Genomic DNA, 27,681 nt, shown 5'->3' with positions numbered 1-27,681 from the left:
AACTTTGCATTTAAATTCTTCTTCTTCTTCTTCTTCCTGCAATTATGTCTGACGACTTTAGCACAAGAAAAGGATTTTGTTTTCTGTGAGCATAAGTAAATAAATAAAAATAAAGAGGCCAAGAAGACAGGGAGGAAGGTTCCAGCTCTGTACCTGGTGGTCCATTTCACTCAGAGTCATTAGAATCATTTTTAAAATGACACTTGTCACTTGTTTTGTAGCCTCGTAATAGACAGGAAAATATCCACTTGGTGAAATAAAGATTTCAGACTCAGTCACCTCCAGTTCAATAGAATAGATGTTGACTTCTATACATTTCCACTTATTGTCGATGTTGTGTATGTTTCACATACAACTTTCAAAGCAAAGGGGAGAAAAGTGCCGGGTTAGTTGCTGCAGGCATCAAATATTCAGAAGGCCTATTTACCACAAACACACACACATACAAAAGATTACCACCGTCCCTTGTTTCCATTTCCCACTCAATCCCCGTCATTTTCTCTCTTTTTCTTTTTCCTTCCCTTTGTACCATTTTCATTTCTCACCTTTTGAAGGAAAACACAGGGACTCATGAAAGGGAGATAAACATATGGAGGGGAGAGAGAGAGAGAGAGAGAGAGAGAGAGAGAGAGAGAGAGAGTGCAACAGCAAGAAAGACATAAAGAAAGAAAAAACAAAGAAGTGTTTTTTCGTCTTCTGTGTATTTTGAAGAAAGGTGGGCCACTGGTGTGACAAGCTGTGATTAGAGTGGTGGGCTGATGCACTGGTCTGACAACTGTCGGGGACAAACATACAATCATCGTATTAGAGCAGCGACTCTGCGCCTCTGCGCCTCTCTCTCTCTCTCTCTCTCTCTGTGCTGTGCCTTCACTGCCGCGTTTCTCTGTGCTCTTTTATTACATACAATCTTTGTATGATTGCCTCACGAGTCGCAGCCATAAACACAACATGATCCTCAAACGACTCCCTGCTGCCTGTGGGTTATAGAGGAAGAAGAGAGGCTACTAGTTGTGTGGAAGTTTACAATGGAAGTCTGGTGCTGTGTCTCAATCCCGGTGTCTCTTTCACGCAGAGCGTATCGAAGACAACGCGTCTGCACGAGCGCACTCTGCGTTACCGCAATTAAGCGACGGTTTGTGAAAGCTGAGGAGTTGCACGTCAAAGCTGACGTGTGGTTATTATAGAAAAGCGGTGATTCAGCGTCTTTGTCACCAGAGAGGAGAGAGTGGGATGGAACACCTGTCATAGGCCTGTTTTTGGACAGTGAGACAAAAACTCAAACAAACATTATTTAAAATATGCGTTATACTGTTCAAATTCGGCACGCACAATCTGGTGTTCGTTTTTCTAAATAAAACATTTAGTTTTTCTTCATTTTATATTGTTAATACATCATTTTAACATGCAGTCGATTGTAAATAACTGCCAGATATTGAGAGTTATTTTGGGAAAAATGGGTAAAAGCACATTTTCTGGCCCTTTTATGGTCAAAACAAGCACAACTGAATTCCAACTTTGTTTTACTGAACGGTGGCTGCTTTCATTTATCATATTTCCACTTCTCTGTTAAGCACACACAGAAAAAAATGCATTTTTACAACTCATGGCGTGGAGAAATTAGAAACGTAACACTGTCCTGACATTGTTTTAAAACCAAATTCCCCCCCTCGGAAAAAGAAAGAAAGAAGAGAAGTGAACAATAAGAGTAGAGACGGAATAAGCGAGAGGAAAGCTGTGGAGACAGAGAAGGGAGAAGTGCTGACAGTGTAGCTACCACGGGTTGGCTAATACCTTTCCATCACACCCAGCATTGTACTCTCGATGCTGATAAGAACACACAGTCCAATAAGCAAAAAGGGAAAAAAAAAAAAAAGAAAAGAAAGAGAGAAAACCTTACACAATTCTATCTAGATGATACAGCAATGCTCTGGGATGAGAGGGAATTGAAGGAAGGAAGGAAGGAAGGACAGAAAAGAAAATACAATGAATGAAAGAGTGGCGTGAATGGGGATTAGGGGTGAAGGAGCAAAAAAATATTTCTTTACATTTCCATCCTTAAATGAACCAAATGATTTTATAAATAGACCGAATTTCAATTTGTGGGAGGTTGTTGAACTGCATGTCATACTGGAGACTGTGCACGACATAGTTATTGTTGTTAAAAGATCTACTTTATTTGTCATAAAGTAGTCATTATGGGACTAATTTTGTCAAATCTGTAAGATGGTATGCAAAATAAGTCTATGAGAGAGTGAGCGCTAGTTCTCACTTGATTTACAACGTCAGTAAACGCTCGGCTGAGGAGTTCATGGTCCTAATCACTAGTTTCAGCATTGACGTCCATTTTGAAATGTATGGTCCCATTTGTTTGGAGTTTGGAGGTTTTTATTGTCGGTTCACTACATACAGAGGAATTCCTCTCTCCATGCAATTACAAAAGTTCAAACTAAATTAGAATAAACAAGCCTAAAAGAATATTGAGAATAATATAAGAATTTAAGAGAATTGTCCAATTCATTTGGACAATGACAGTAAGAGTCAGTCTTTTGGAGACAAAAGATAACGTAAAAGGACGTGGATACTGTGATGGGTGCATGGTTGCAAGTCTGGTTTCAAGCACAAAGGAGCCAGGTGCTACATACTAAACACGAGGCTTCAAAACTGGAGCACAAACCACTGAGTGACGTCGGAGTAGATCGCCACTTGATTTTATGTGCAATGAATAAAGTATTTATAGGCTACAGGCGGAAAACTGAGCACAGGATTAAAAAAAAACAAAAAAACAATCATATGTGGTGCTGTGTAGTGTTGGTGCATGTGTGTGTGTGTGTGTGTGTAGCTCCACACACCCGCAGTTTGCAGATGATTACAGTTGTTTCCACGCACAAAAAACAACTTAAGTACAAAATAAAAACTCACGCAGCGACAGTCAATCTAAACCACTTTGCCTCCTACTGAGCCCTCGTCCTCCTCGCTCTCTTTGGGTCTAAATCGCTCCTTCTCCCTCTTTCATTTCTACTTCTCACTCTCACACACACAGTCTTCCTATCACTGCTTCTCCCTGCATTCACACACACACACACACACACACACACACACACACGTGCATGCACGCGCCAGGGAGCAGATCAATTGTTACAGTGTTAGTCGGGCAGGAAACCTGTAATTCACTTCATTGGCTGCAGAATAAACCCCTGATTACATACAATCAATGTGATAATGTCTAAAACACATTCTGCCCAATGGGCTGTTAGGCTGTAAAGAGCAGCAGAGGAGAGGAAACGCCAGACGTGTGTGTGAGTGTGTGTGTGTGTGTGTGTCGATATTTCCTCGGCGTGTGATTGTATGTTACCACAATATCTTCTGCTAAGTATGAATCTTACTAATGTGAGGGAGTAACACATATCAAATCTGTGCCGGGCACCTTTATCCACACTGGTGGGGCTGATGCACACCCACACACACACACACAGATGTAAACCAGGACGATTCAATTTCAAGAAATTTAGCAGAGCCAGACATTTTTAAGCAGCAGGTGATGACAAATGTAAAACGTACATCAAAAAAGAACTAGTGGTACAATTATTTTGGTCATACCTGTGCTTCACACACTTCAGAAAGTGCACAGTATTAGCTGTGACTATTTTAAATTAAAAAATAAAAGTCGTTTGTATCTCAGGTTCAACTCAAAGTGCATATTTGTGCCATATTAGCCATATTAGGTGGACCACGGTCGGGGACGGGTGATTATCTAACTTTTAATCGTTTAAAAATGCACGACACTTCTCTTTTTATCGAATGACGGGTGATAGAAAATACCAAGATGCTGTACATTGTCAATTATTCAAAATGTGTCCATGAACCATATTGTTGTAAGATACATATTACCCTCACTTTTAGAGCTATACAGATTATGGGGCTTTTTGTTTTGCTTATTTGAACCATAAAAGGGCCAGAAAATGTGCTTTTGTCAATTTTAACGTTCAATATCTGGCAGTTATTAACAATTTATTGGATGTTTATATAGTGAATTAACAATTTAAAATGATTTGTTCAAAAAAAAAAACACTAGTTGTACACGAACATCAGATTTTCCCCCACTTTTTCTGCATTTTGGTGACAAAGACGCTGATTCACCAGCTTCTTGCAACAGTGCGAGTGAAATTACCGTAATATCCACATGTTGGCTTTGACGTACAACTCCTCAGCTCTCAGACACTGTCAGATTGTTTCCGATAGCACAAATAGTTGTGTTATTATGGTAATGCAAAGTGTGTTTTTTTTTCCTCTCACATCCTGTATGTGGGTCCACATGAGTCACAGTAAAGTAAGTGCCGTGTTTAGGTGATATGAAGATATGAAGAGGTTGAGCTTGTTCAGGGAGAGCAAAAAAAAAAAAAAAAAAGTAAGGTAGTGCACTGCTCACCCTGTGTGTGCACATGTGTGTGTGAGTGTGTGTCAGATGGGAATCTTGATGATTTAGGTCATTTTCTAGCGGAGCAGTGGCTGATAAGTGTGTTGCTGCCAGCCACTATCTTTGTCACCATGTCTCTCTCTCTCTCTCCCTCTGTACCTCTCTCTTTGTCTCTCTCTCTCTTTCTGTCTCCCCTTATCTGCCGCGTGTCATTGTATTTGTAAGGGTGGTTGTCTATTGTAAGAATAGTGCTTCAAACCTTCAGAGCGGCTCAAGTCGGCGTGTGTGGCGTGCATCATCGGGATCCCGGGTTAACATAAACACTCGGATAATTACGTTTGTTTGATGAACAGACAAATAGCTTATGACTGCAAATGGGATGTACATATATTCCAGTTCTATTTTGAGGCTCGGCAGAACTAAACTGCATACCATGTACTTGTGGTGACCTCCAGCCTTTCACTGGAACGGCTGAAGAGTGGAAATCAATGAAATCACTGACTGCATCCTCTTGTTTAGGTAAAACCTAACGTGGGAGATCCTGCATGCGGCGGCAAGAATGTGAAATAACCAGTTCTTCTTTTGTCTAATGAATGAATATATTCAGGAAAACATTGTGTTTGCTGAAATAATAATAAGTCCGATAATGTGTCCGATCACATATTCATTCATGAAATAGGTGGGAAGTGCAGTGGAATGAGGGATATAAATTGTAGGGTGGCTCCTTTATAAAAGAAAGGTCATTGATCAAGGTGAGTGTGTGTGTGTGTGTGTGTGTGTGTGTGTGTGTGTGTGTGAATAAGAAGTGTTATCGCAAAGCATTAGGGGTCTTTCAGACACTTACCCAACACCGCCACGCACACACACACACACACACTTTTGTGCAGCAATTCCTCTCTACATTGGCTTCCACATATGTCTAAACCAGGGGTGTCAAACATACGGCCTGCAGGCCAGAACCGGCTCACCCGAGGGTCCAATCGGGCCCGCTGGGTGAATTTGTTAAAAAGTAAATATACTGTATTTGTCAGTTTCACTTGTTTATAGGTTATTATTTTACTGGTTGTGGCCCACTTGAGATCAAATTGCGTTGTATGTGACCCCCTTAGCTAAAATTAGTTTGACACCCCTGGTCTAAACAAAGCATTTTCTTTAACCGTAACCATAACCAATTCAGGCCTAATCCAAAACCTTAACCTCACCACAATTCCAATCTGAGTCCTTAACTTAACCAGTTCCTCAGAAAAGAGATCCTGCCTTATCAGGACTAGGTTTTGGTCTCAACGAGGACTACCGGTCCTGACAAGATCAGTGTTTACGCCAGAAAAAGGTCCTAAAGAGGCAATGATTACTGATACATACACACACAGACATATAGACCCGGGCAACGTGCTATATCAAATGAAATTGTGAGGACACAATAATAATTTTAAAGTGTTTTTAAAAAAAAAAAAAAATCGGATTAAAAACACATTTTATTAAGCAGATGGTGAAAGAGGATTTCCACTCCAGAAAATATGACAGGGCTTTCAGACGTGACACAGAGGGAAGGTAACGCGAGGGGAAGCAAGGGTCGAGGAGGGAAGGAGAAAAGAGAGGAAGAGAGGAGACTCGAGTGAGTTGAGCGTCAAAGCTGCATTCTTTAAGCAGATCAGATTTGGGGAAATTGGGCTGTCACTACAGGATTGTGATGATTTACACTTATCTGTCACAGGGAGGGAGGGTGAGGATGGGGGGGGGGGGCACAGGCAGAGGCAGAGTATGTACAATAAGCATGTGTAGAAATAGAAAAAAAAAGAAAAAAGGTTCACTTCACTTCTGCTCATTTCACATAAGCTGTCAATAATCCCTAAATAGAACACACGGAAATAGGAAGTACTGAAAAGTAACGATTGGCATTTATTACACGTTGCTTTCAGTTATGTTGCAGAACAAATTCAATTTATAGCTCATGTCTTATTCTCCCTGAATATATCACACCAAAAAAAACAAAAAAACAAGCGCCATAGACATTTTTACTACAGCAAGTTTTGAGCCGAATCTGTGTGTGTGTGTGTGTGTTGTCACTTCAGCTGCTGTTGACACTCTGTGTCCCCTCTGCCTCCTCCACTGATCCCCCCCCGTCCATCCTCCTCCTCCTCCTCCCCCCTCACTGCTGGCTGAAGCACCTTACAGCCGTGCTCCTGGACCATCTGTTAGGGAATCTAATTCACATCCAGTCATAATCAGGTTTTGCTGGAGTGCCCACTTTCTCCGTCTCCATCTCTCTCTCGCCGTCCATCGCCGGCTCTTTTTGAGCTGCTTTGGTGTTTCATATTCAATCATTTTATTAATAACTATTCTGAATCTATGAGTTTAGGTCAATGTGGGTGATTTTAACAGCATGTTATTTGGCAGTAAATACACACATTTTCCTACACAGAGAATGAATGAATCTAGTTTTGTTTGCTCTCTGTCCTATGTGTTTACTTATATCTTATAACGCACATTATGTTTTAGTTGCTTATTTTTTTTATACATGTACAGTTTTATTTGAGGATGATGCAGTTGTTTACTCATGCTACTGATTTTTGTCTGATTTATATAACTCTAAGAGTCGATCTTTTTTTGATTAGCTTCGTTTACACACATATGGTGAAATTTGATCTAGGGCTGAGACAGTTACTCGATTGATCGGTTATTAATCGATGTGTTTTTAAAGAATTAAAGCAAGTTTTCGGATTTTTCAGCTTCTTTAAAGGTGAATATTTTCTGGTTTCTTTGCTCCATATGACAAAGAAATCATTCAAACTGATTTTATGGACCAAACGATGAATCGAGAAAATAATCGACGGATTAATTGATTATGAAAGTAATCCTTAGTTGCAGCCCACTAATAGCATAATAACCTATAAACAACGAGAGTTTTACATTTAATGAGCATCTTTTTTTCTTTTTTTTTTTCACCAATTCATCCTGTGTATGTTTGACGCCCCTGGTTTAAAGTCAAATTACAAAGTTGTTCAATGTGAAGCTGTATGGAAAGCACTGGCTGCATCAACAAAGTACCTCAACTATGGATGTGTATGTGTGTGTGTGTGCAGTATTTGTATGTTTCTTCCACGAGTGAGAGTAAGTTGAGTTGAGGTGAAAGGGGGTGGAAGTTAATGAGAGGTGAGTGTCTGAAACCCTCTTTCTCTCTCTCTCTCTCTCTCTACTCCCACAGTAATCCTCTTCTATAAATCTGCAATCCAATCAGCGTTGTCCACACACACACACACACACACATATGCATGCACACCACACACACACACACACACACACACCTCTAGCACACACTTTGTTGTAAACTGAACCCAATGTAATCATAATGATAAAGCAGATTGCCTTAACACACAGATGGGCCTCCCAACAGCTCTGTGTGTGTGTGTGTGTGTGTGTGTGTGTGTGTGTGTGTGTGTGTGTGTGTGTGTGTGTGTGTGGCTGCCTGACATTAATCACATTCCCATGGTTTGATGGCCTAAATAAAAAAGAGGAATAATATTGTTGCTGTCCAATGAAAGCTGCAGATCCAAACATGAACGAGGAATTTATTCAAAACCCCCGCACAAGTTGGCATGTGAGGGGGAAAAGAAAAGGCTCCGGGTTTTTCATGTTTTCATATGAAATTATTAAAAGTTTAATTAAGACATTAATGAGAGCAGCCAGCTGCCGTATATCCATTTTTTGGCTGGTTTCAAGTACTGTATATGAATACTAAGTGTAGTATTTTAAAAGTTAAAACAGGGTTTTAACCTCTTGACTTTAGACTTTTCCTTTGCATTCCACCCCCCTTGGATTTTACTGTTTTATTTGCGTCTTTTGTTTAATTTCAAAGTTAAAACGGGGTTTTAACCTCTTGACTTTAGACTTTTCCTTTGCATTCCACCCTGTGTTGTGTTTTATTGCTGTATTTGCATCTCTTTTCTTTATTCTTTATCTCTATCTCCTTTTATTATGAAGCACTTTGAGCTGCAATCCTTGTATAAATGATGCTATACAAATAAAGTTTACTGTTATTATCATCATTATTGTTATTTGTGAGGGTGCATGAAAAACATGTGTGTGTGTGTGTGTGAGTGGATAAATGATAACCTTCATTTACCGACGCAACTTCAGATTAAGTTTGGCCAAGGCTAGAATCCAGTTCATTATCCAGATTCACACCAAATGATACTCAGTAAATACTCCATATGAGAAATTCATCAATCTTAACACATTTCTGTATTCCAGCAGAAATAGCAGCAGCAGCAGCAGAGACAGAATTCTGAGCCGGCAAACTTCAGCAGAGATGGTTAAGATAATAGTATTATGTGCCAATGGAGGAAATACTGTTAGCTTTGTTTAGTTGAGACAGTTGGATTAACAATTACACTGTCAATTGTAGTCGTCGCTCACTTGGGGGAAACAAAAACTTGAATTGAGGCAGTGAGGGATATAATCGTTCACAAGTGAAAATTTGGGACTTCGAGACGTGGCGTGACACACTGTCGCAACTGGACCCCGCCTGTCTATACACACACGCGCACACACACACACACACACACACACAGTGCTAGTAATGCTGTTGTGGTGATTGGCTCAAAGTCTGTGTGAGAATGGTTTGCCAGACCACTAATTGGCTTGACCCAGACTAACCCGGAAATCCTATTGGGCTAAGATTTTTCAGTCTGCACACACACACACACACACACACACAGACACAGACACAGACACACACACGCACACACTCTCTCACACCCAAACATACACACACACACACACATTCAAAATTTTCAGAACTTTGCAAAAAAAAAACCCTTACAACGCACCGGTCAATATTGTGTTCTAATGGGCCGGACAGTAATATAATAAAGGATAGTTATCCTCATTAAGATAATCATGTAAGCTGGCGAGGTCATTCAGCTTTAATTACTACACACGCGACGGAGAATAACAAGACGATCCCTGAGAAGTAAAGATGAGTGAATCTAATATCAGTGGTAAAAGTGCCTCGTCTGAACACCCTGAGACGACGATACATATTTAATACAAACACTGAGCCGTCACTCGCTCATTTTGGTGAAATAAGCCTATATATTATGCTAAATACCAAATTCATGCAATTATAGTTTAGAAATCAGCGGATTTATTTTCCCTGATTCCCTAACAGCTTTGGTTCGTGATTTCATCTGCAGAGTTTTAGTTGTGTGCATACAGACGACACGGGGAACTCAAGTGGAAGACAAAGAAAAGTCAAAGCAGCACCACAGGTAAACAAATAGCGACGGAACAGTAAACGATATTATCGCTTATGGGGATTAAAAACATCCATATTTCACGTGGAAAATCCTGTCCAACTCGCCAGCAGACAGCGTTTGTGATCTATTTTTTAACGTGCCTACATGTATGGGGAGCCGCATCTTTCCTCGTGACTTATTATTCATTCATTCATCATCTATGATCTTATTGAATTATCATTTTAAAATATGTACCCCGTCTGCGACGTCTCTGACCACCGTGAGTGCAGACACAAGGCTGCACCTGTGACGTTATTTTTCATGAACAAATAACAAAATATTGATAATAATAAAACATCTAAATACTGCAGTTTTTAGTTATAATGGCACATGGGGACGCTGATAGAGCAGCTTATTTCAAACACACACACACACACAAAAGAAAAGATCCCCTCACAACAGCGGGCAGGTTCCACACTGACCACATTAAACACTGGCTTCTGGAGTCTCATAGTTTTTTACAATCTCTCTCTCTCTCTCTTTTTTTTTTTCCTCCACAAGTCTTTGCAGTCTTGGTGCTTTCGAGTCTTACCTGGGGTTGTAGAGGGCATGTGCGTCTCTCATGTGGTTGACCTCCACTGGATCGTAGTTCTGGTGCATCCTCCAGGCGCCCGCGCCACATTTACCAAAAGTTGACTTGGAGTTGTCTTCACTGCTGCTGTTCACCAATGGGCCCTTCGATAAGTTCATTCTGTAGATGGAGGGAAGAGAGGGAGAGGGCGGGAGAGAGAGAGCGAGAGAGGGGGGGAGGGAGAGAGAGACGGCAGTGAAAATACAGCAAGTGTAACGGTAGTGAAACATTAATGTTATACAATAATTTAGTAGCTTTTTTAGAGATGAAGTAAAACCAGAGATAAAATAAGACAAATCATCTAAATTCTCTAAAGACAAAGTAAATGCTAAATGAAAAACAATAAATACACAGTATACAAGCACAATTTACAATAAACGTAGTGGCGCAGGAATAAAGTTAAAGAAACTTGAAGATTCCACACACACACACACACACACACACACTCACACTCACACACTCATTCATACTAAATTTGTCCCGCAGTCCATTAAAAAAGTTTCAGACTTTTACTCAGGAGTGTCATTTAGACATGCTACGTTTAATGTCAGAGCACTTTTACCAGATTTAGTCTCGGGAAAAAAAAGTAGGGAGAGAATATAAAAGTAAAAGCACCAGCCGAGCAGAGGAGGGACTGTTATCAGTCAATCAAAGCAAGCACCGTCGTCCTGAAGTGATAAGGTCACCGCGGGGCCACGGAATCAAAACTGCCCACTTCAAAACAAAGAGAGGGAAATGTAACTACAGGAAAGTCAGAGAGAGAGAGAATAAAGGGACAGTGGCTATAGTTGATGGAAAAGAGGAGAAGAGAAGGCGGCGTTTGTAATAAAACTGGCTGTCATATACAACATATGACATATAAACAAAACTATCAGGAGAAACATAGAAAATACAGATGTGTGAACAAGTGATCCTGCTAAAAATCATGGAAATGCCTGAATCATCCCTGCTCTTTGCATTTTGATTCACGTCTATTTATATTGTTGTCTTTGCATAGGACAATTATTCCTGTGAACACCTAACTGTCTAGACTTTGCGTGTTTTTGTCCATTTCTTTTTCAAAATGGCATTTATTTATAATTTAACAATTTAAAATGAAGAAAAACAAAAAGGTTTATTTTTTATTTAACACTGTGTCCAAAAAAATTGGAAACTATGTACAGGTGTTTTTCTAACTCTGTCCTCTCTGGTGACAAAGACGCTGATTCACTTCCTGAAACAGCACGAGTCAAATGACCGTAATAACCACGCGCTGGCTTTGACGTGCAACTTTTTTTTCTGATAGCACAAACCGACGCGTGACTAAGGTGATGCAGAGCGATACGCTTGGTGTTTAAGGGTGAATAAAAAAAAATATATTAAGAATTTTATTTAAAAGTACATTTGAAATAAAATACTCTTATTTTTCTATAATTTTCTGGGTTTTCCTCTGTTGATCTCATTTCATCCTGTGACTGTGTGCATCAGCAAACAGCGGATGATGTTGGTCATGTGTCACACAGCTCACTGTGCGTGTGTGTGTGTTAAGGAGACAGTCAGGTGGACAGACAGGTAGACAGACCAATCACGGCTCTGTCGGCCGTCTCTTTGTCCTCAGAGTTGCTCCAGCAGTGAGAGGTGAAGGGTGGAAGGTTGGGAGGTGGAGGCTGGAGGGTGGAGGGGCCAGCCCGTGTACCATGTAGGTTTTAGTTCCACTCTGATGAATAGGAGGAATCGATATCATGCTGCTGCTGCTGCTGCTGCTTCAGACTCTTATTGGCTTTGGTTGCAGTGACACACTTCTATATAGACAGGCAACACTTAATAGTGCTTTTTTTTTGTTTTTTTATTGGGGAGTGTCCTGGTATCACACTATCACACTGAACGGAGGTCCATCCAATTCCTGTTTCCCTGTCACTTCATTTCCAGATTCATGGCACTGACGCGGCACGTGTTTTTATTACGTTTGCGTTCCTGACTTCTTCCTCTCTAGTGAAGGCACGTGGACGCGCAGCGGCTGCCCTGTGTCTGAACTGCTCTGGTCAACCTGTGCCGTCACGGGCCGGATTTCCTTTCCATGAACAGGTTAATGTATGTAAACAGAGTCTGGAGGAGTCGCTGAGGTCTCCCTCTGTGTAGGATCGCTTGATTAACACGCGGAGAGGTTGTTTTTACTCTATCAGCAACATCAAACACAAGTTGTGACATAAAATACTTAACAATGAAGGCCTTTGATTTTTCCTGATATCACCCCCCTTCAGTCTGTCATGTGCATTAACCCAATTTCTAACACTGTCGGGGATTACAGAGAGATTTTAGTTTTATTCCTTTATACCTTATGGCAAGGTCATCGGATATTCATTTCCTTTCTTATATTATTATTATTATTATTATTATTGTTGTGATTTTTAGAAGATTACTTTTTGAAATAAATGTGTTCAAATAAAGGCATCAACTGCAGCAAACACATGAACAGAGAAAGCATACAACACAAATACTTATATTTATATTAAATAGTGTCTCGCACTTTAAATAAATTGATTCATATAATTTAGAGGAATCTCCTAGAGCAGCAGAGGGGGTAAGCACATGAAAATAAACAGCTCCGCTCATAACTATTTATGTATGCTTACAAAGTAAATGGAGAGAATAAAGAAGAGGAGTGCTAAACTATGTGATTCTTCCTATTTCACGCTGCTGTCAGTACCTGTAAGTGACAACAGCACGCACACACGTGCATACACACACACTGTTGTGCGTGTGTGTGTGTGTGTGTAAAGGTAGGGAGATCGTGAGTGTCTCTCTGATGCTCAGTGACTCGCTCATGTGTTGCTGGTCCATCTGTGAACAGAAGGACCATGACGCAGGACGCGTGTGTGTCTGTGTCTGCGTGTGCACCTATTCACATGCACGTGTGTGTGTGTGTGTGTGACATGCTGATGCAGTGATTGATGAGACAGTTGCCATTCTTGCTAATAAAAATGCACCTATCCTTAAAAAGAGCAAATGCCAAAACACACACACACACACACACATGGACGCTACTTCCCTTTTTAATTACGACCCCTCGATCAGGGCAGAGTGACATTTTCCACTCAAATACAAAATAAAAATCATAAATAACGGTTGATAAATATGTATAGTTTCATAAACCCTGTACAATAGAACAGAAAGGAATACAAAATAAGTAAAAGTCGAGCTTATACACTCAGTTTCTGCTAAACAGCAACACAAACTAAGAGAAATTCTTTCATTTCTACCCCTAAGAAAACACTTTTTTCCTCCTCATGATATCACGCACTATTTCTTACATGATTAGACGTTAAAGACAACATCGTTGCTTAAAATGTAAATGACTGACTACCTTTTTCTGCGTCTGCATGATGCACATCAGGGCAGGTGTGACTGCGACACCACCTTATGTGTGTGTGCGTGTTGTGTGTGTGCACGCATGTTAGCATTAGTGTTAGCGACGGGAGCTGTTAGCGGGGCAAGCGGCAGATGGGCTGTCGGCCTTAATAGGGACTGAGCGGATGCAGAAAGGTGACAGCTCCGAGAGGGAGGGGCATGAGTGGTGTGAGTGTGAGTGTGAGTGTGTGTGTGTGTGTGTGTGTGTGTGTGTGTGTGTGTGTGTGTGTGTGTGTGTGTGTGTGGGGTGAGGGAAAAAAAAAAGTGATAAGGAGGAAACAAATTCTCTGTTGAGCTGCAGGAAACTACAGGTCTACTGTGTATAAGAACACACACACACTCCCCCGTGGTTATTAATAAGTGTTTAAATAAAGCATTTATTCTGCGCAACATACGTTACACCGTTAAGTGCTAATTTTTTTATTGTGCACCGTGTCCTCAAATATTTATATATCTATATTATAGAATGAAATGTTTGGCCAGTGTTGTTGTTTTAACAATTTGAGTGGACACCAGTGCAGCCTCCTTGTTAACACAGACACAAGGGCCCTCACAGGAAATAGTCTTCTCTTTACACTGTGTGTGTGTGTGTGTGTGTGTGTGTGTGTGTGTGTGACCACGTGACTGATGCATGTCTTTAAAGCTGAAACATTGTCTGAGACGTTTCTGTGACCACATGTGACATTTATTGTGTTGAGGAAAGTAAGTGTTGTTTGTTTTTTTAACGAGAGAAAATAAGTAAGAACCATATCTCATGATATAAGAAAACTGCTATGCTGTTGCCATCTGCTTTAATAAACTATCAGTTATAAAGCAAAGAAGTAAATAAAAAAAATATAATGTGTGCTGTAACTATGCAGGACTTTCATCACTGCACTCATTTCAAATGAATAACTAATTTAGCTGTATTTGTGAAGTACATAAAGACAAAGTTAGAGAACACAGCGATGAGAGAAGGAATAACATATATATATATATATATATATATATATATATATATATATATATATATATATATATATATATATATATATATATATATATAGAGAGAGAGAGAGGTGGGCAGGGCCGTGGGGCTGTCATCCTCTCCTCATCAGGCACACACATGAAGCATGATGGGAGAATGAGAGGTGGAATATTTCACTGTCAGTCGCAAAGCGGCGCGGTCATTCATTTCTTTTCTGTCTTTGTCTCCATCGCTTTCCTTCTGTTGTACCTTTCCATTTTTGTCTGATACATTTTTTTTCACCCCCTCCTTATCCCCCTTTTCCCTTCACCACACGCACACACACACACACACACACAAGTGCAAAGAACAGAAAACCTCTCATATTTGAACCTGCACATTATTCTCTCGATCCAGTTTAACTCATGGCCCCCGCCCGCGCGTGCACACGCACACACACACACACACACACACACACAGAGCACCTCTCCATCTAAATCTGTTCTATTGTGGCCCAGTCTCTGCTGTCTCCTCCTATTAAGAGTGAGAGGTAGCATTAGACGCCTTGAGCACGACATGACACACACACACACACATGACACACACACACACACAGAGCGAGACTCGTAACCAGTCTCCTAATCTCACATGCAGCGCAATAGTTTGTCCAGAGAACAAACGAATACACACTTAAATGACTAAAAAACACAAATTGGTGAATATTCTCTAAAATCAAGCCGGCAGTTAATAACCACCTGTTAAAATTCCATTTTAATCTTTTAACTCTACAGCCCTAAACAGAGAGAATAAAGATATATAAGAAAAAGGACGTGTGACTTATGCAGCACATCCAACAGTCATTGTGCACAAAACCGTTAATGATTTGATGCGGCGCAAACACCTACTGTAGTCATAATAAATGGAGGGATGTTGTGATGTATGGATGCGAGCGCGTGGACGGAAGAAAAGGTGGGATGAGGGATGAGAGGACATGAGCGGCGCTGCCTCTCACTGAATATCACTCTCTCTTCTTTCAGTTGGTGTGTTGGCATTTAATCACACACACACACACACACACACACACGGCACTGATGGACTGATTAGTAATCTGAGAAATTCGCATCATGGAGACTCTCTGCTCCATCATGTCCGCAGCTTTGCATACAAGTGTGTGTTTGGGGCGTGTGTGTGTCAGTCAGTGCATGTGTGTGTGTATTCATGCACAAATGCATATTTGACATAATGTGGCCACTTTTTCTTTTTGTTTTGCTGGAAATGCTTTCAAAAAAGTGTCTGAGTTGATAGCTGTGTGTGTGTGTGTGTGTGTGTGTGCGTTCATGCGTACATATGTGTCCAGTGGACCCCTAAGTGCTGGTGTCAGACAAAAGCAACCCCCCCCCCCCACTCCCCTCCTTCCTACATCTTGCTCTGTCGGTCCCTCTCATTGCATCCCTCACTCTTTACGGGACTGAATTACCAGTGGAACGCCCGGACCCTTCTCTCTCTCTCTCTGAGATAGAGGGAGTGAGAGAGAGAGAGAGAGAGGCCGCTGTATGCAGGAATGTGTGTGTTTCTGTGCGTCTTAGTGCGTGGACTTGCAATAAACTGGCGTACAACAAATGCCACAGGGACAGGGAAGCAAACAGACACACACAAAAAAGAAAAGGAAAAAAAGCGTCCTCTCGTAGGCCAGACACCAACGTGTGTGTGTGTGTCTCTTTCTCTCTCTCACACACACACGTGCACGTACACACACAAAATATGGGCAAGCACGAACCAATGCGTGACAACAAACAGATGCAAATTGACACACACACACACACACACACGGCCAACAAATCAGTGTGGCACATATTGACATGCTTTGACAGATGAATTAAGTAAATGATTTTATAAGGAGATTAAAAGGATTTTAATTTACGCAATCTCTCTTTGCCTCCCCCCCCTCAACCTGCACCTGCCCCTCCCTCCCTCCCTCCAGTTCACTTTACCCCTCTCCCTCTCTCTCTCCCTGCTGCTGCTGTTTTCTCTCGCTCGTGGCCTCAGACTCTGACAAAATGCAAAAGGCCGAAAAATAATAAAAAAAATCATGTTCATGTCAACAAGTGAGTGACATTTCCTTCTCATTGGAAATAAATCCACAGAGATATTATCACTGCCATTTCGAGAAGCTCGGGTAGTATTATTATAATAAAAGGTGCAAAAGATGTATTTATAGTCGAGCGTAAGCAGAAAAGGTCGGCCTACGAGTGATTCATCTAATTTGAGAGAGAGAAAAAAAAATCACTGTGAAATCTTCCAGGTTGAGGTTAAGCTGCAGAACCAAGTGAAACCAGGAGTGAACGTGATCATCGTCTGACTTTTAATTCAGCTGACCAAAACCACGTTTGTTCAAATGTGTTCTTTTCTTGCACGTCTGTGTTTAGTGTGTGACAGATCAGAATTTCAAAGTGCAACTGAGAATTTCTTTTTTTTAAACAATCACTATTTACACATCCATGTCAGGGACAAAAAAAATTGAAATTTTTAATTTTTTTTGGACAATAATTAAGACAGAAATCTCGTCCACTGCCTTGTTTCTCTCCGTCTTTCTCAACGCAAACCTTCGCCTGACTCATGTGGATGCTCACTGTGCAGCTCACGCCGCCCGCTTCCCTTCACCCCTTCACACCCACTGACAAACCCCCCCCCCCACAACCACCACCACTAAAAATCAGAGAGGTCTCCGTCGAAAATACATCTTAATTACATGCAAATGTTATGTATATGGTGGCATGAGGGGGGATGCAATTATGTAAACAGCTTAAGTGGCACTTGTTGTTATTATTATTATTATTGTTGTTGGTATGATCATTATCCCTAATATTTTAATTAGCGCAGAAGAGCAGTGTCTGAGAGCACAGGACGGGGGGGGGGGGGGGGGGGGGGCGAGCAGCGGAGAGGAGAACGCTGGAATCGGTGGGTGAATGAATTCGCTGATGAAGGTGTGAAGAACGGACAGAGAGGCGGTAGAATGTAAAATTCGGAAAATAAGTGAGCTTAAAAAACATTCAGGTCAGTGTGGTTTTTTTTTTTTTGGTTGGTGCAGATCCAAACCCAGGTCATAACTTCTCACTGTCCTCTTCTTTTATTCACTATTGAAAACCACAGTTAATGTTTAAAATCTGAGGTGTTGCTGGATCTTAAATGGACTTTGCTCTGGACACCCAGTCACAGGATGTGAGGAAACATCAGGCTCGATAACGAAGGTCGTTTTTCTACAAGAAAAAAAATTGTTCTTTGTGCTTTGATCAAAACCTTAAACTTACTTTAACATATTTGCACTTATTTTCAAATGATCTCACAAAAGAACTTTGCACATTTTTTTCCCCACATATTAATGCTCCATTAATGGTAGAGAAGTTGTATTATTTCTGTGGCTTTTCTGAAAACACTGTCCCTTTCCGCTGTGTGTGTGTGTGTGTGTGTGTGTGTAGGTGAGACTGTGCATGTAAAAGACACAGAGACAAAAGGTGAGACAGCGTCAAAGCACACACAATTTTCCCTGATGTCCTGTTTAGGAAACACATCCGTTTATCATCCCCTCGTCCTCTCAGTTCTCCACCTCCACTGTCCTTCAGTGTCGAGAATTCCAATTTTTATTTGTATTTCAATTTTGTTAAGCCATTTAAAAAAAAAAAAACAGATGATTTTTATTTCTGTGCATATTTGCTGTTAAACTAATAAACACACATTCAGCAATGTCAGTGCATTCAGTGGATTCTTATGTTCCACCTACTGAATTACACTCATCCCCTGTTTTATGCAGTAATGTTAATTTAAGCGTAAATGTGTCCATTCTTTAAAATGAGACTTTGTTTTCTGTGATGTTGTATTTTCATAAAATACAAGCTCACTCATGAGAACTCTCCCTGTCACACACACATGCACAAACAATGCTGTCAAATCAGTTTTAAACTCCTACACTTAAAAGAGCAAAGCGTTGGCAAAAGGAGCAGCTCAGCGGCAATCACTTGTGTGTGTGTGTGTGTGTGTATAACTGTCTCTAATTCCTGTGCGGGGCCACACGCTGAGCTGTCCGTCTGAAATTCTACCTCCTCTGGCATTTAAGAGCACGGCTGTCCCCCCCTTTTCCTCCTCTCTCCTCTCTTATGGGCCTTTTCTCTCCATGAACGCGCTGTTACCTCACCGATTCCCTGCTCCAGTGGACACACACTTAAAAAACACACACACACACACACAGGTTTGTGGGGCTTGCTCTTCTTTGGACACTGCGTTGACTTCCATTCAGTTTGGACAGCCTAAACAAAAAAAAACCTAACCTTAAGCATAAGCACTTAACGCCTAACCCTTACCTAAACCTGATCACAATTTAAATCTGAGCCCTGAACTTTAAACCAGTTCCTCAGAAATGAGGTTCTGCCTTATTAGGACCACGTTTTGGTCTCTTTGGACCATGAGTACTTCTAGTCCAGACAAGGTCAAGCCAGAAAGGTCCTGAAGAGGTAAAACAAAGTATTCACACACACACACACACTGCGCTGAGTCTGTTGGTTTTGCCATAACAACAGTTTGACTCAAAGTGAAACACTGTGTTATTAGAAAAGTGAAGGATACACTGCATGTGCACGTGCGTTATTAACGTATGTGTCTGAGTGTGTGTGTGCGCGCGCGCAGGTGTGTTTGTGGGTATGCCTTGATCCCAGGTGGAGGAAATTCCACTCCTGAGTCTGAGAGCTTGTGTCCGCGCGCACACACACTGTGCGAGCGCGTGCTACCTGACAGCAGAAACAACCTTGACACGGTGCCGGACACCTCCGCTGCATACCAGCACGCACACACACACACACACACACACACACACACACTCTCTGTCACACACACACACGAACAACTACAATGATAAGTTGAGTGATGAACACAATGATAAAGGTAAAAAAATGTTACCTACTCTTGTTCAGAGTGCATTAAAAAACACTCGGATAGCGGGTGTCCTACCAAATCCATCGACGATACCGGGTCATTGTCAGGTCAACCTCCTCCAGAAAGAAACAAAAATAAAGAAATGTTTTCTTTTTAAAAAAAATATACACAAAAGTTTAATCTCTTTCTCCTCTTCTCTTCTCTTCCTCTCTTCCTCTCTCTTTCTCTCTCGCTCGTTCCTTGCGCTTGGAGGGAGCAACACAATTACCGGGCTCGGTGTGCGCTGTCTGCACTGTTCGGCTCTGCGTGTGTGTGTGAAAGTGTGAGTGAGTGAGTGAGTATGAGCGAGTGAGTGAGTGAGAGCCGGGGAGAGGGGGCTATGAGCGCGCGCACAGTCAGCCAGTCCGGCAGTTGGGGATGGAAAGCTGCGCCGCTGTCCTAATCAACGACTTAAAGCCCCGATAGCAGCTCATGAATATTAAGCGTCACTTTGCATATGCAGTCCCACAGGCCCCGGCTCCGCAGGTGATTGGTGGACAAGGGGCCAATGGCTGCGCGCGGAGGCGGGGAAAGAGGAGGGGACAATGGCAGAGAGAAGGAGGAGCAGGTGGAGAGGGAGGGCTCAGACAAAGACCGTTGGAGGGGAAGAGAGAAGGGAGGGAGAGAGGGGAGGGGAGGGAGACAGGTGAGCGAAAGATTTAAAGCGAGGCAAAGCCTCATTTCTCCTTCTTTCTCTCTTTCTTAACATGTCTTCACTCTCACCTGTACTAAAAATTACAGTAGTCCAAAACAGAGAAAGGAATTTATTTTTTCTTTTAAACTAATTTCTCTTTTCTAAGTTGAAAGAAAAAATATTTGAGGGGACGTCTAAAAACATGTATGAGCTCAGCCTGCAGCTGCAAAAAAATTGACCTAATCAAATCCAAAGAATTACAGGATCAAAGGAAGACGCGTGAGCTTGACCTTAAACCTTAAGCCTAAATAATGTGTCAGACACACACACACACACAGAGCAGAGCCCATCCCAGCTCAGCAGTACAACACAGGATTATGGCAATTCCACAGCCCTTGTCCTTTGTTGTGGAACGATTTGGGAATGATTGGGACAACATTTTTTCCCCCTGTTACGCGCCCTGCCACGTCGACAGTCGCACGCTGCGTGTATTCCCGGTGTTTTGCGAGATTTCGGACGCCTCTGGATGTGCAATGTGTGGATTTTCACCAGCTGCAATCGGTTCAGTGCTCCTCGGAGAGGAGGAGGAGGAGACAAGAGGAGAGGCGACGTGAGAAGAGAGGGAAGGGTCTGAAGAAAATGGGGAAAAACCTAGGAGGAGACTCAGATCTGCACTGCCACAATGCACTTTTGTTTCTTTCTTTCTCTCTCAACATGTGTGACACCCCTGCACACAGGATGGAGGGATAAGAAGGAAAGTGTGGAGGAGAGAGAGAGAGAGAGAGAGCGGAAATCAGAAGGGTAGAAAGGGGGATGAAAGATGAAAGCGAGTGGTTATGATTAGCAGCTTTGGGAGCGAACAGATAATAAAACATTTCTTGAAACCAATCTCTGCTTTGATGTGTGTGTGTGTTTTAAACAGTAACTATAAACAGTTGTTCCTCTCTCACACTTTCCTACATCGACCAACTCAATTTATACGCACAATTTTTAACTCTGTTAAAGTGACAACAAACATGTACATAATACGTACAGCAGGCACTATAGGATGTGCACATTGGCTTGACATGACCAGTAGAATCTGTGATACTGAAACACACTGAAATTAGGAATAAAAACAATAAAACCAATTAAATTGTACTTCCAAATAAAGCTAACTATTTTTTTTAAATCAAAATATAGGAAAAAAACAAATTTGAAAATACAAACACACACACACACACACATAGGGGCTGCAGCCAAACACATGTATACATGTATGCTACACACACACACACACACACACACACAGTTATGATGTATCCCGGGGCTTATAAGCATCGACAAAGATGAGTGTGAATCAATGCTGCCGTCACTACTGGGCAAACAAATCCTTTACCAAAACCTGTGTCTCTAGCAAACACGCACACACACACACACGCACACGCACAAACACACTAACACAAAGATGCTTTTTCTGTATCGGTGAAAGCTTAAGACACAGCGACACTGATTCAATGTAATAACTATTGAAAACTAGGAAATCAGTTTGTGGAAGATTCATGTTACACGTTTTTATACATCTTCTCCTTTTTCCCTCCCACCTTGTTTGTTTATGTTGTTTTATTAAATGATATTGTATTTGTGTCAAAGAAAAAATATATATATGGTATTATTTTAAGAAGTAAAACAAAAAGAACGGAAATGTATGCAGAGTTTGTAGAAGGAAATCACCAATTAAGCAAACTGTAATTTCTGCCTTCTTTCTTTATGGAGACAATATGATAAATGTGAGTCCATGCATTTATAATGGGTGCTTTAAGCAGTAATTTAAGGTCATTTTTCATATGAGTAGTGTTTGATAAAGAAGGCATAATATTTTGACAGGTCTGTAAAAACCAAAGATGAAACCCCTCCTGTACACCACACACACGTCACAGACAGTTATTTCACTTCCACCTCACACAAACCGTGCCTCCCTCTCCCTCTCCCTCTTTCCCCCCCAGCGTGACCCCACATGCCCGGTCAGTCTCACCCCGACCATTGATTGGCTCTCCGTCAGTGTGTGTATGTTAACACTGACCCCTTCAGACCAACTTTGACGCGCACGTCTTGAATGCAAAGGCCAAGGGATTTCCCTATATGGTGTTGATGAATGTGTCCCAACACAGTAGGAATCAACTGTGAATGTGTCTCTCTGTGTGTGGTCACGTCACTGTCACGTGTGTCCTGCGTGAGTCGGTGTGAGTGTTTTGACCCTGGTGGTGGAGGCAGCAGCAGCCAGTTGACACCTGGAGAAGGATTTCCCCTTTGCAACTCTCGCTGATCAGTCACATCACTCAATAGCCACAGCACAGGTTCATGTATGTGTGTGTGGAGTTACTTTATATTGTCTGTCAGGTGTGTGTGTACAGTACTGTATGTCCCTGCTGGTCTAAACAAGTCCTTTACAAACTCAAAGAGCTGACCACAGACCTCTCAGTGACAAATGAGGCCTCTCCTGATTAATGGGACTTTTGTAACGTCCATTTATGTTGATTTTTAATTATAATTACTTTACATGAAATGATTAACTGATAGTAAAAAATGGGAAAAATGAATATCGCTTTGTTTTACTAAAATGATTCACACCGATGTTTGAAAACATTTAAAAAAAGACGGGAAGAGGAACATGAAAAAGAAGAAGAAGACAAAAAAATGATTGAATACAGTGACCTTGGCTTTTTGTAAAGGAAGAGAGAACCTGGCAGCACAGAGGGCAGACGGAGAAACTGTAGTTCACTACAGACCAACAGAGGGAGCTATGGACTCTGGTCACTTCACAGCCAACTGCAGCCCACAGTCATTGTGTGTGTGTGTGTGTGTATGTGTAAGGATTTTAGCTTCTTTAATGTAATTGGATGTCATGCATGAATTTTATATTGCTGGAATGATTTTTGAATTTATGATGATTTAATCTTGCATGCTGCTTTATATGTTTACACACATAGCACGCACGCACACACACACACACTGACAGGTATGAGCAACCATTCTTCTGTCTCGTCTTCTTGTCTTCCATTAACTTGGACAGCCTAAATGAAGCTTTATTTCTCACTTTAACCATAACCAGGTAATGCCTAACACCCTAACCTTAACCTAATTACAATTCAAACCCTAAACCCAAGCCCTAAACTTAAACCAATTTCTCAGAGATGAGATTTTGCCTCATAAGGACCAGGTTTTGGTCTCTGTAAGTGAACTACTGACCCTGGTTTATGCCAGAAAAAACTTGAAAGAGGCCACAGATGGAAGTACACACAAACACACATACAAGTTTGTGCAGTACTCTTTCTGAGGACATTGATAGACATGATGAATTCCCTTATGTCAACTAAATGCCTTGCTTTAACCCTTAACTTAACCATAAAAACCCTTTACCAGTCAAACTGTCCCCACAAAGATGGGTTTTAATGACACTTGGTCCTCACAACCTATTTAAGACACACACACACACACACACACGCAGGTTTAGGAAGAACCCACTAAGTTGAACTCCTGATATGGAAAAAGGGGGGTAATCCAAAAATGTGGATACTGCCTAAACCTTACACTGAACTTTAAGTTCTTAGTTCAGAAAGTACTAACTGAAAATACTTTAAACAGGTTTCCCTATACTCTACATTCACTGCGAGAACATTTAGTCCTTGCAAACACACAACAGAGATGATTGTATAAAGTGCACACATGGTTAAGCTCCTATGTGTATGCTCAGTCAACACAAGTGAACACATACTGCTGCTGAATTAAGGCTTTCTGTGTATCATCTTAAGCATCTTAGACACCTTGAGTGGAAAGTAAAAAAAAAGAACACACACACTTCTATTAAACTTGCACATACTAGTTATAACAAAGTGGTAAAAATCAAATATTGGTATTTTTTCAGATGCTGTTATTACACTTGAATGTGTTTTTGTACACGTGTCTCCGTCCAGGCAAGCACCTCCAGGGAGGCAACGGGTTGTGATGGTGATCAAGGCCAAGGAAAGAGCACCAGCTGCTGTTAAAAGCTACTGGGTTTAGGGGGCTTTCTGGAGCCTGTCACCAAAAGTGTGTCTGGGTAACCTTTAAAGTAGGGGGTACACACACACACACACACACACACACACACACACACACACACACACACACACACACACACACACACACAAACTTTCTTCCACTGTGTTTCTGTGAAGAAATGTGTCCGGGTTCACCAGAGTTAACGTCTTATAGGGTAAAGTAAATATCACATTTAAATATAAGTTAACTAGGCAGACATCAGACATGACACACACACAATCAGATACTTTAATCCTGCCGGATGTATGATGTGTTTTCTTTAGACCGGAGTGACATGTGACAGCCCTGTTATTCCACACAAAGGTCAGATGGGATTCACAGCTTGAAATAATTCATTGACAGAAAAAAAATAAAGAGAGTGCGAAAGAGTTTTATGGAGAAGGTGACCTTAGCATTGACAAAAATAAATCATTAGCCTCCTATAAAAAAATTGTACCATTTCATTGTTCATTATGGACTCATTTAGACTTGTGCACAAGCACCACATGTGTACAGTGCATGCCATTTTATATCCCCATTAGAGTTACAGGTAAATGTGTTTCTTTTAGGAGAATTTAGTTCAGTTTGGTACAGTACAGTACGGTTTGGAACGGTAACGCCCTCGGTCAGGCTTGCAGTAGCTTTGCTTGATGGTCGTGTAAGCGAGATACGTAGTGACCAACAATAGGCGACGAAGAACAAATGAGCAGCTCATTTTTTTCCTGCTTTGGTTTGTGTCTCAACAAGATGTATGAGAATAGACTGCAGGGGTTGAAGAAAACCTGGTTCTAAGGGAGTGCCGCTTATCTGTCGCCCGATCAACTGACTGTCATGGATTTAGCTCCACCCATACTGTATGATTATTTTGGTACCCCAATGGAAGGGTTAAAAAAAAAGGAACAGTTGGGTTCTGGTTATGTTGGTACTATTCCTAATAAGAAGAATAAGAATACTGTATAAAGACATGATCAGGGTTAAAATTGGTCTGGGATTTCTGAAATTACAATCTCTGAAATTGGAGATAGTCTCTTCCTGGACTTGTAAGTAACTTGGTACGGTAGCATGGTATCTTACTGGTGTCAGCTGTCAAGACTGCTTATGTTCTGGTCCGTCACGTGTGCCCAAGTGCGACAAATAGTGGTGGGTAAATCTTGCTTATTGGACTTTATCCTTTGAGGGTCGTGGTGGAAGCACGCGCCAATCCCAGTTGACACCGGACAAGAGATCCTTGACATTTCACCATCTTATAACAATGCCAATAAGCTGCTTTCAGACCTGAGCAAAGAAATCAAGCCATTTCCCTGACATTGTTCGGAGGGGCTCCACGTGACAATGCAAATGTCCACAAGTCCTAGTGAGATTATGTGAGAACACAGCAGGTGAAGTTCCACATAACTCACAGGGAGTGAATGGACAATTGCCCCGGCAGTCAGTGGCCCTCTCTCCTGCATGTCCCTGCTGTTGTGAACACATTTAAATAAATCTCCTGCTGCATTCCTCGCATGTTAAGGCAAACGTCGCAAAATGCCTGGACACAACCTCCCAGAGTCCATGTCTGAAAACGGCAACCTCACATTAACAGTTCATTTGGAGTCTCCAATTAAACTGACCTCAATCTGCACGTCTTTAGACAGCGAAGGGAAGCTGGAATACCCAGAGAAAACCCACACACAGGTGTACACACGTGTAGGGTCACACACTTTGTGTCGAGCCAGGACAGAAAGTGTATAAAACCAACAAAGAACACGAGTAAGACACTATTTGAACCCCTATCACAGCAGAAAGGGCAACATATGTAAAAGTACATAAAAACCAACAACAACACCAGTCGGAGACACGTGGAGCCCCTAAACAAATGAAACAATAACAATAAGCTGACATATGACAAGAAAACATAATATTAAAACATTAATAAAGAAGCATTTTTGAAGAGCGCTCTTGCTGGGAGGCGCCAGCTGTAACCTCTGTGCCACTGTCCGAGTTGAATACCAAATAAGATGAAAAGGTTTTGTTCACATAAGAATCCCGAAGACACGCGCTCTCGCCCCCACACACTTGTTCACTTGTGGTTGTCATCCTGTCAGTGGTCAGAGTGAAGGTTGGCTGGACCACAGCTCAGCAGGTGTGACCTCATCAAGCAGGGACAGGCAAAAGGGGCAGGCCTTGGACTGGACCGAGGTGTGACCTCATCAAACGCGGATGGGCAGGGCAGACATGATAGATGTCAATGTTGAAACTGGGAGTGTATCGGGGGGGGGTACACAACTTTCATTCACACACACCCATACCCCCCCCCCCTAGAAAATACGGGAACGTGTGAGTGTGTACGAGTAAAACATCCTACACATCAAAGAAAGAGAGAGACTGAGAACGTTTGAAACGGGCACAAGTGAGAACATGGGAACGGTGCTGTGGTGATAGAGACCAATGGACGGATGGACAGAGAGACGGATAGACTAATGACTTCCTCCTCAACTGTCCACTTTAAAATGACAACAAGACAATAAATGCAATAAAACCTGTGTCAGTATGGGGGAAATCTTTCATGGATGGAGAGATGGTCACACATGCTTCTGTCTGTGCATGAGTACGAGTAGGACGGGCTCAGGACAGAGAGCCTCCATCCCATAATGATAATGAAACTCAACAATCAACTGTTTTTCTAACAATCCCGCAGACTACTGAATACGTCTCGACGAATTCTTACCACAAGTCCAAGAACACAAAGCAAGGAAATATCAATATCAATGGTTTTATAAGCTTCAGTTTATTCTTTAACCTTATGATCTCTCTAAGCCTCACTGTTCGCTCACTCTCACTCCGTCTCATTCTCAGGTTTTGATATATTCACGGGGATAAATTAGAACTGGGGTGTAATTATATACAGAGTGAGTTTTTTTTTCTGGGTAAGAAAGCAGAAAGCAATAGTGTGTGTGTGTGTGTGTGTGTGTGTGCGCTGGCCTGCATATCTACATAAAGCAGTGTTTTGTATTGAAATGGGCGACTTCGGAGAGGTGGGCTCTTTTAATTACGCTGCTCTCAAATAGAACATGAGTTGACTATTCTTCTGGGATTATTCGTCTCTCATTGCTCGCTCTCTGTTAATGAAACACACAGAACACAGGCATACTGACACACAAATGAATCCCTCCCAAAACAAAGGAAACCCCGCTCCTCCCCCCCCCCTCCAAAAGTTCAACACTTAATTTATTCAGACAAAAGGTGTAAGCCACGTAAATAATTTCACTGCTAATGAAGACGGTAAGAGAGAGGAGAGATGAGGGGTGAGCATGGGGGTAAAACACGAGACGTCTTGAAACAGCTGTCTCAAACCAAATCAAAATAGTTGGCCATTCATTAAGTAATCAATTATCAACGAATGAACCGTTGCAGCCCTACAAGGGAGTAAAG

General features: G+C 41.6%; 1 protein-coding gene across 7 annotated transcripts in view; it reads right to left on the bottom strand.

Moving 5' to 3' along the window:
* The window catches only part of esrrga (estrogen-related receptor gamma a), a 143,889-nt gene that overhangs the window by 46,155 nt on the left and 70,053 nt on the right, over positions 1-27,681 (bottom strand). For 2 of the 7 annotated variants that reach the window (XM_058629429.1, XM_058629431.1), the window contains exons 3-4: positions 19,567-19,654; positions 10,244-10,402 (exon numbers count right to left, since the gene is read on the bottom strand). In XM_058629429.1, coding sequence (XP_058485412.1) covers positions 10,244-10,402; positions 19,567-19,622 — 215 coding nt within the window. In that variant the 5' untranslated portion in view covers positions 19,623-19,654. Of the gene's footprint in view, positions 1-10,243; positions 10,403-19,566; positions 19,980-27,681 lie in introns of those variants that run through there. The other 5 variants (XM_058629435.1, XM_058629436.1, XM_058629433.1 and 2 more) reach the window with 4 other exon arrangements.

Source organism: Solea solea, chromosome 5, assembly GCF_958295425.1.
Source record: "Solea solea chromosome 5, fSolSol10.1, whole genome shotgun sequence".
Taxonomy (NCBI): Eukaryota; Metazoa; Chordata; class Actinopteri; order Pleuronectiformes; family Soleidae; genus Solea; species Solea solea.
Note: the sequence above shows the minus strand (reverse complement) of the source record. Positions and strands in the feature narration are given on the sequence as shown.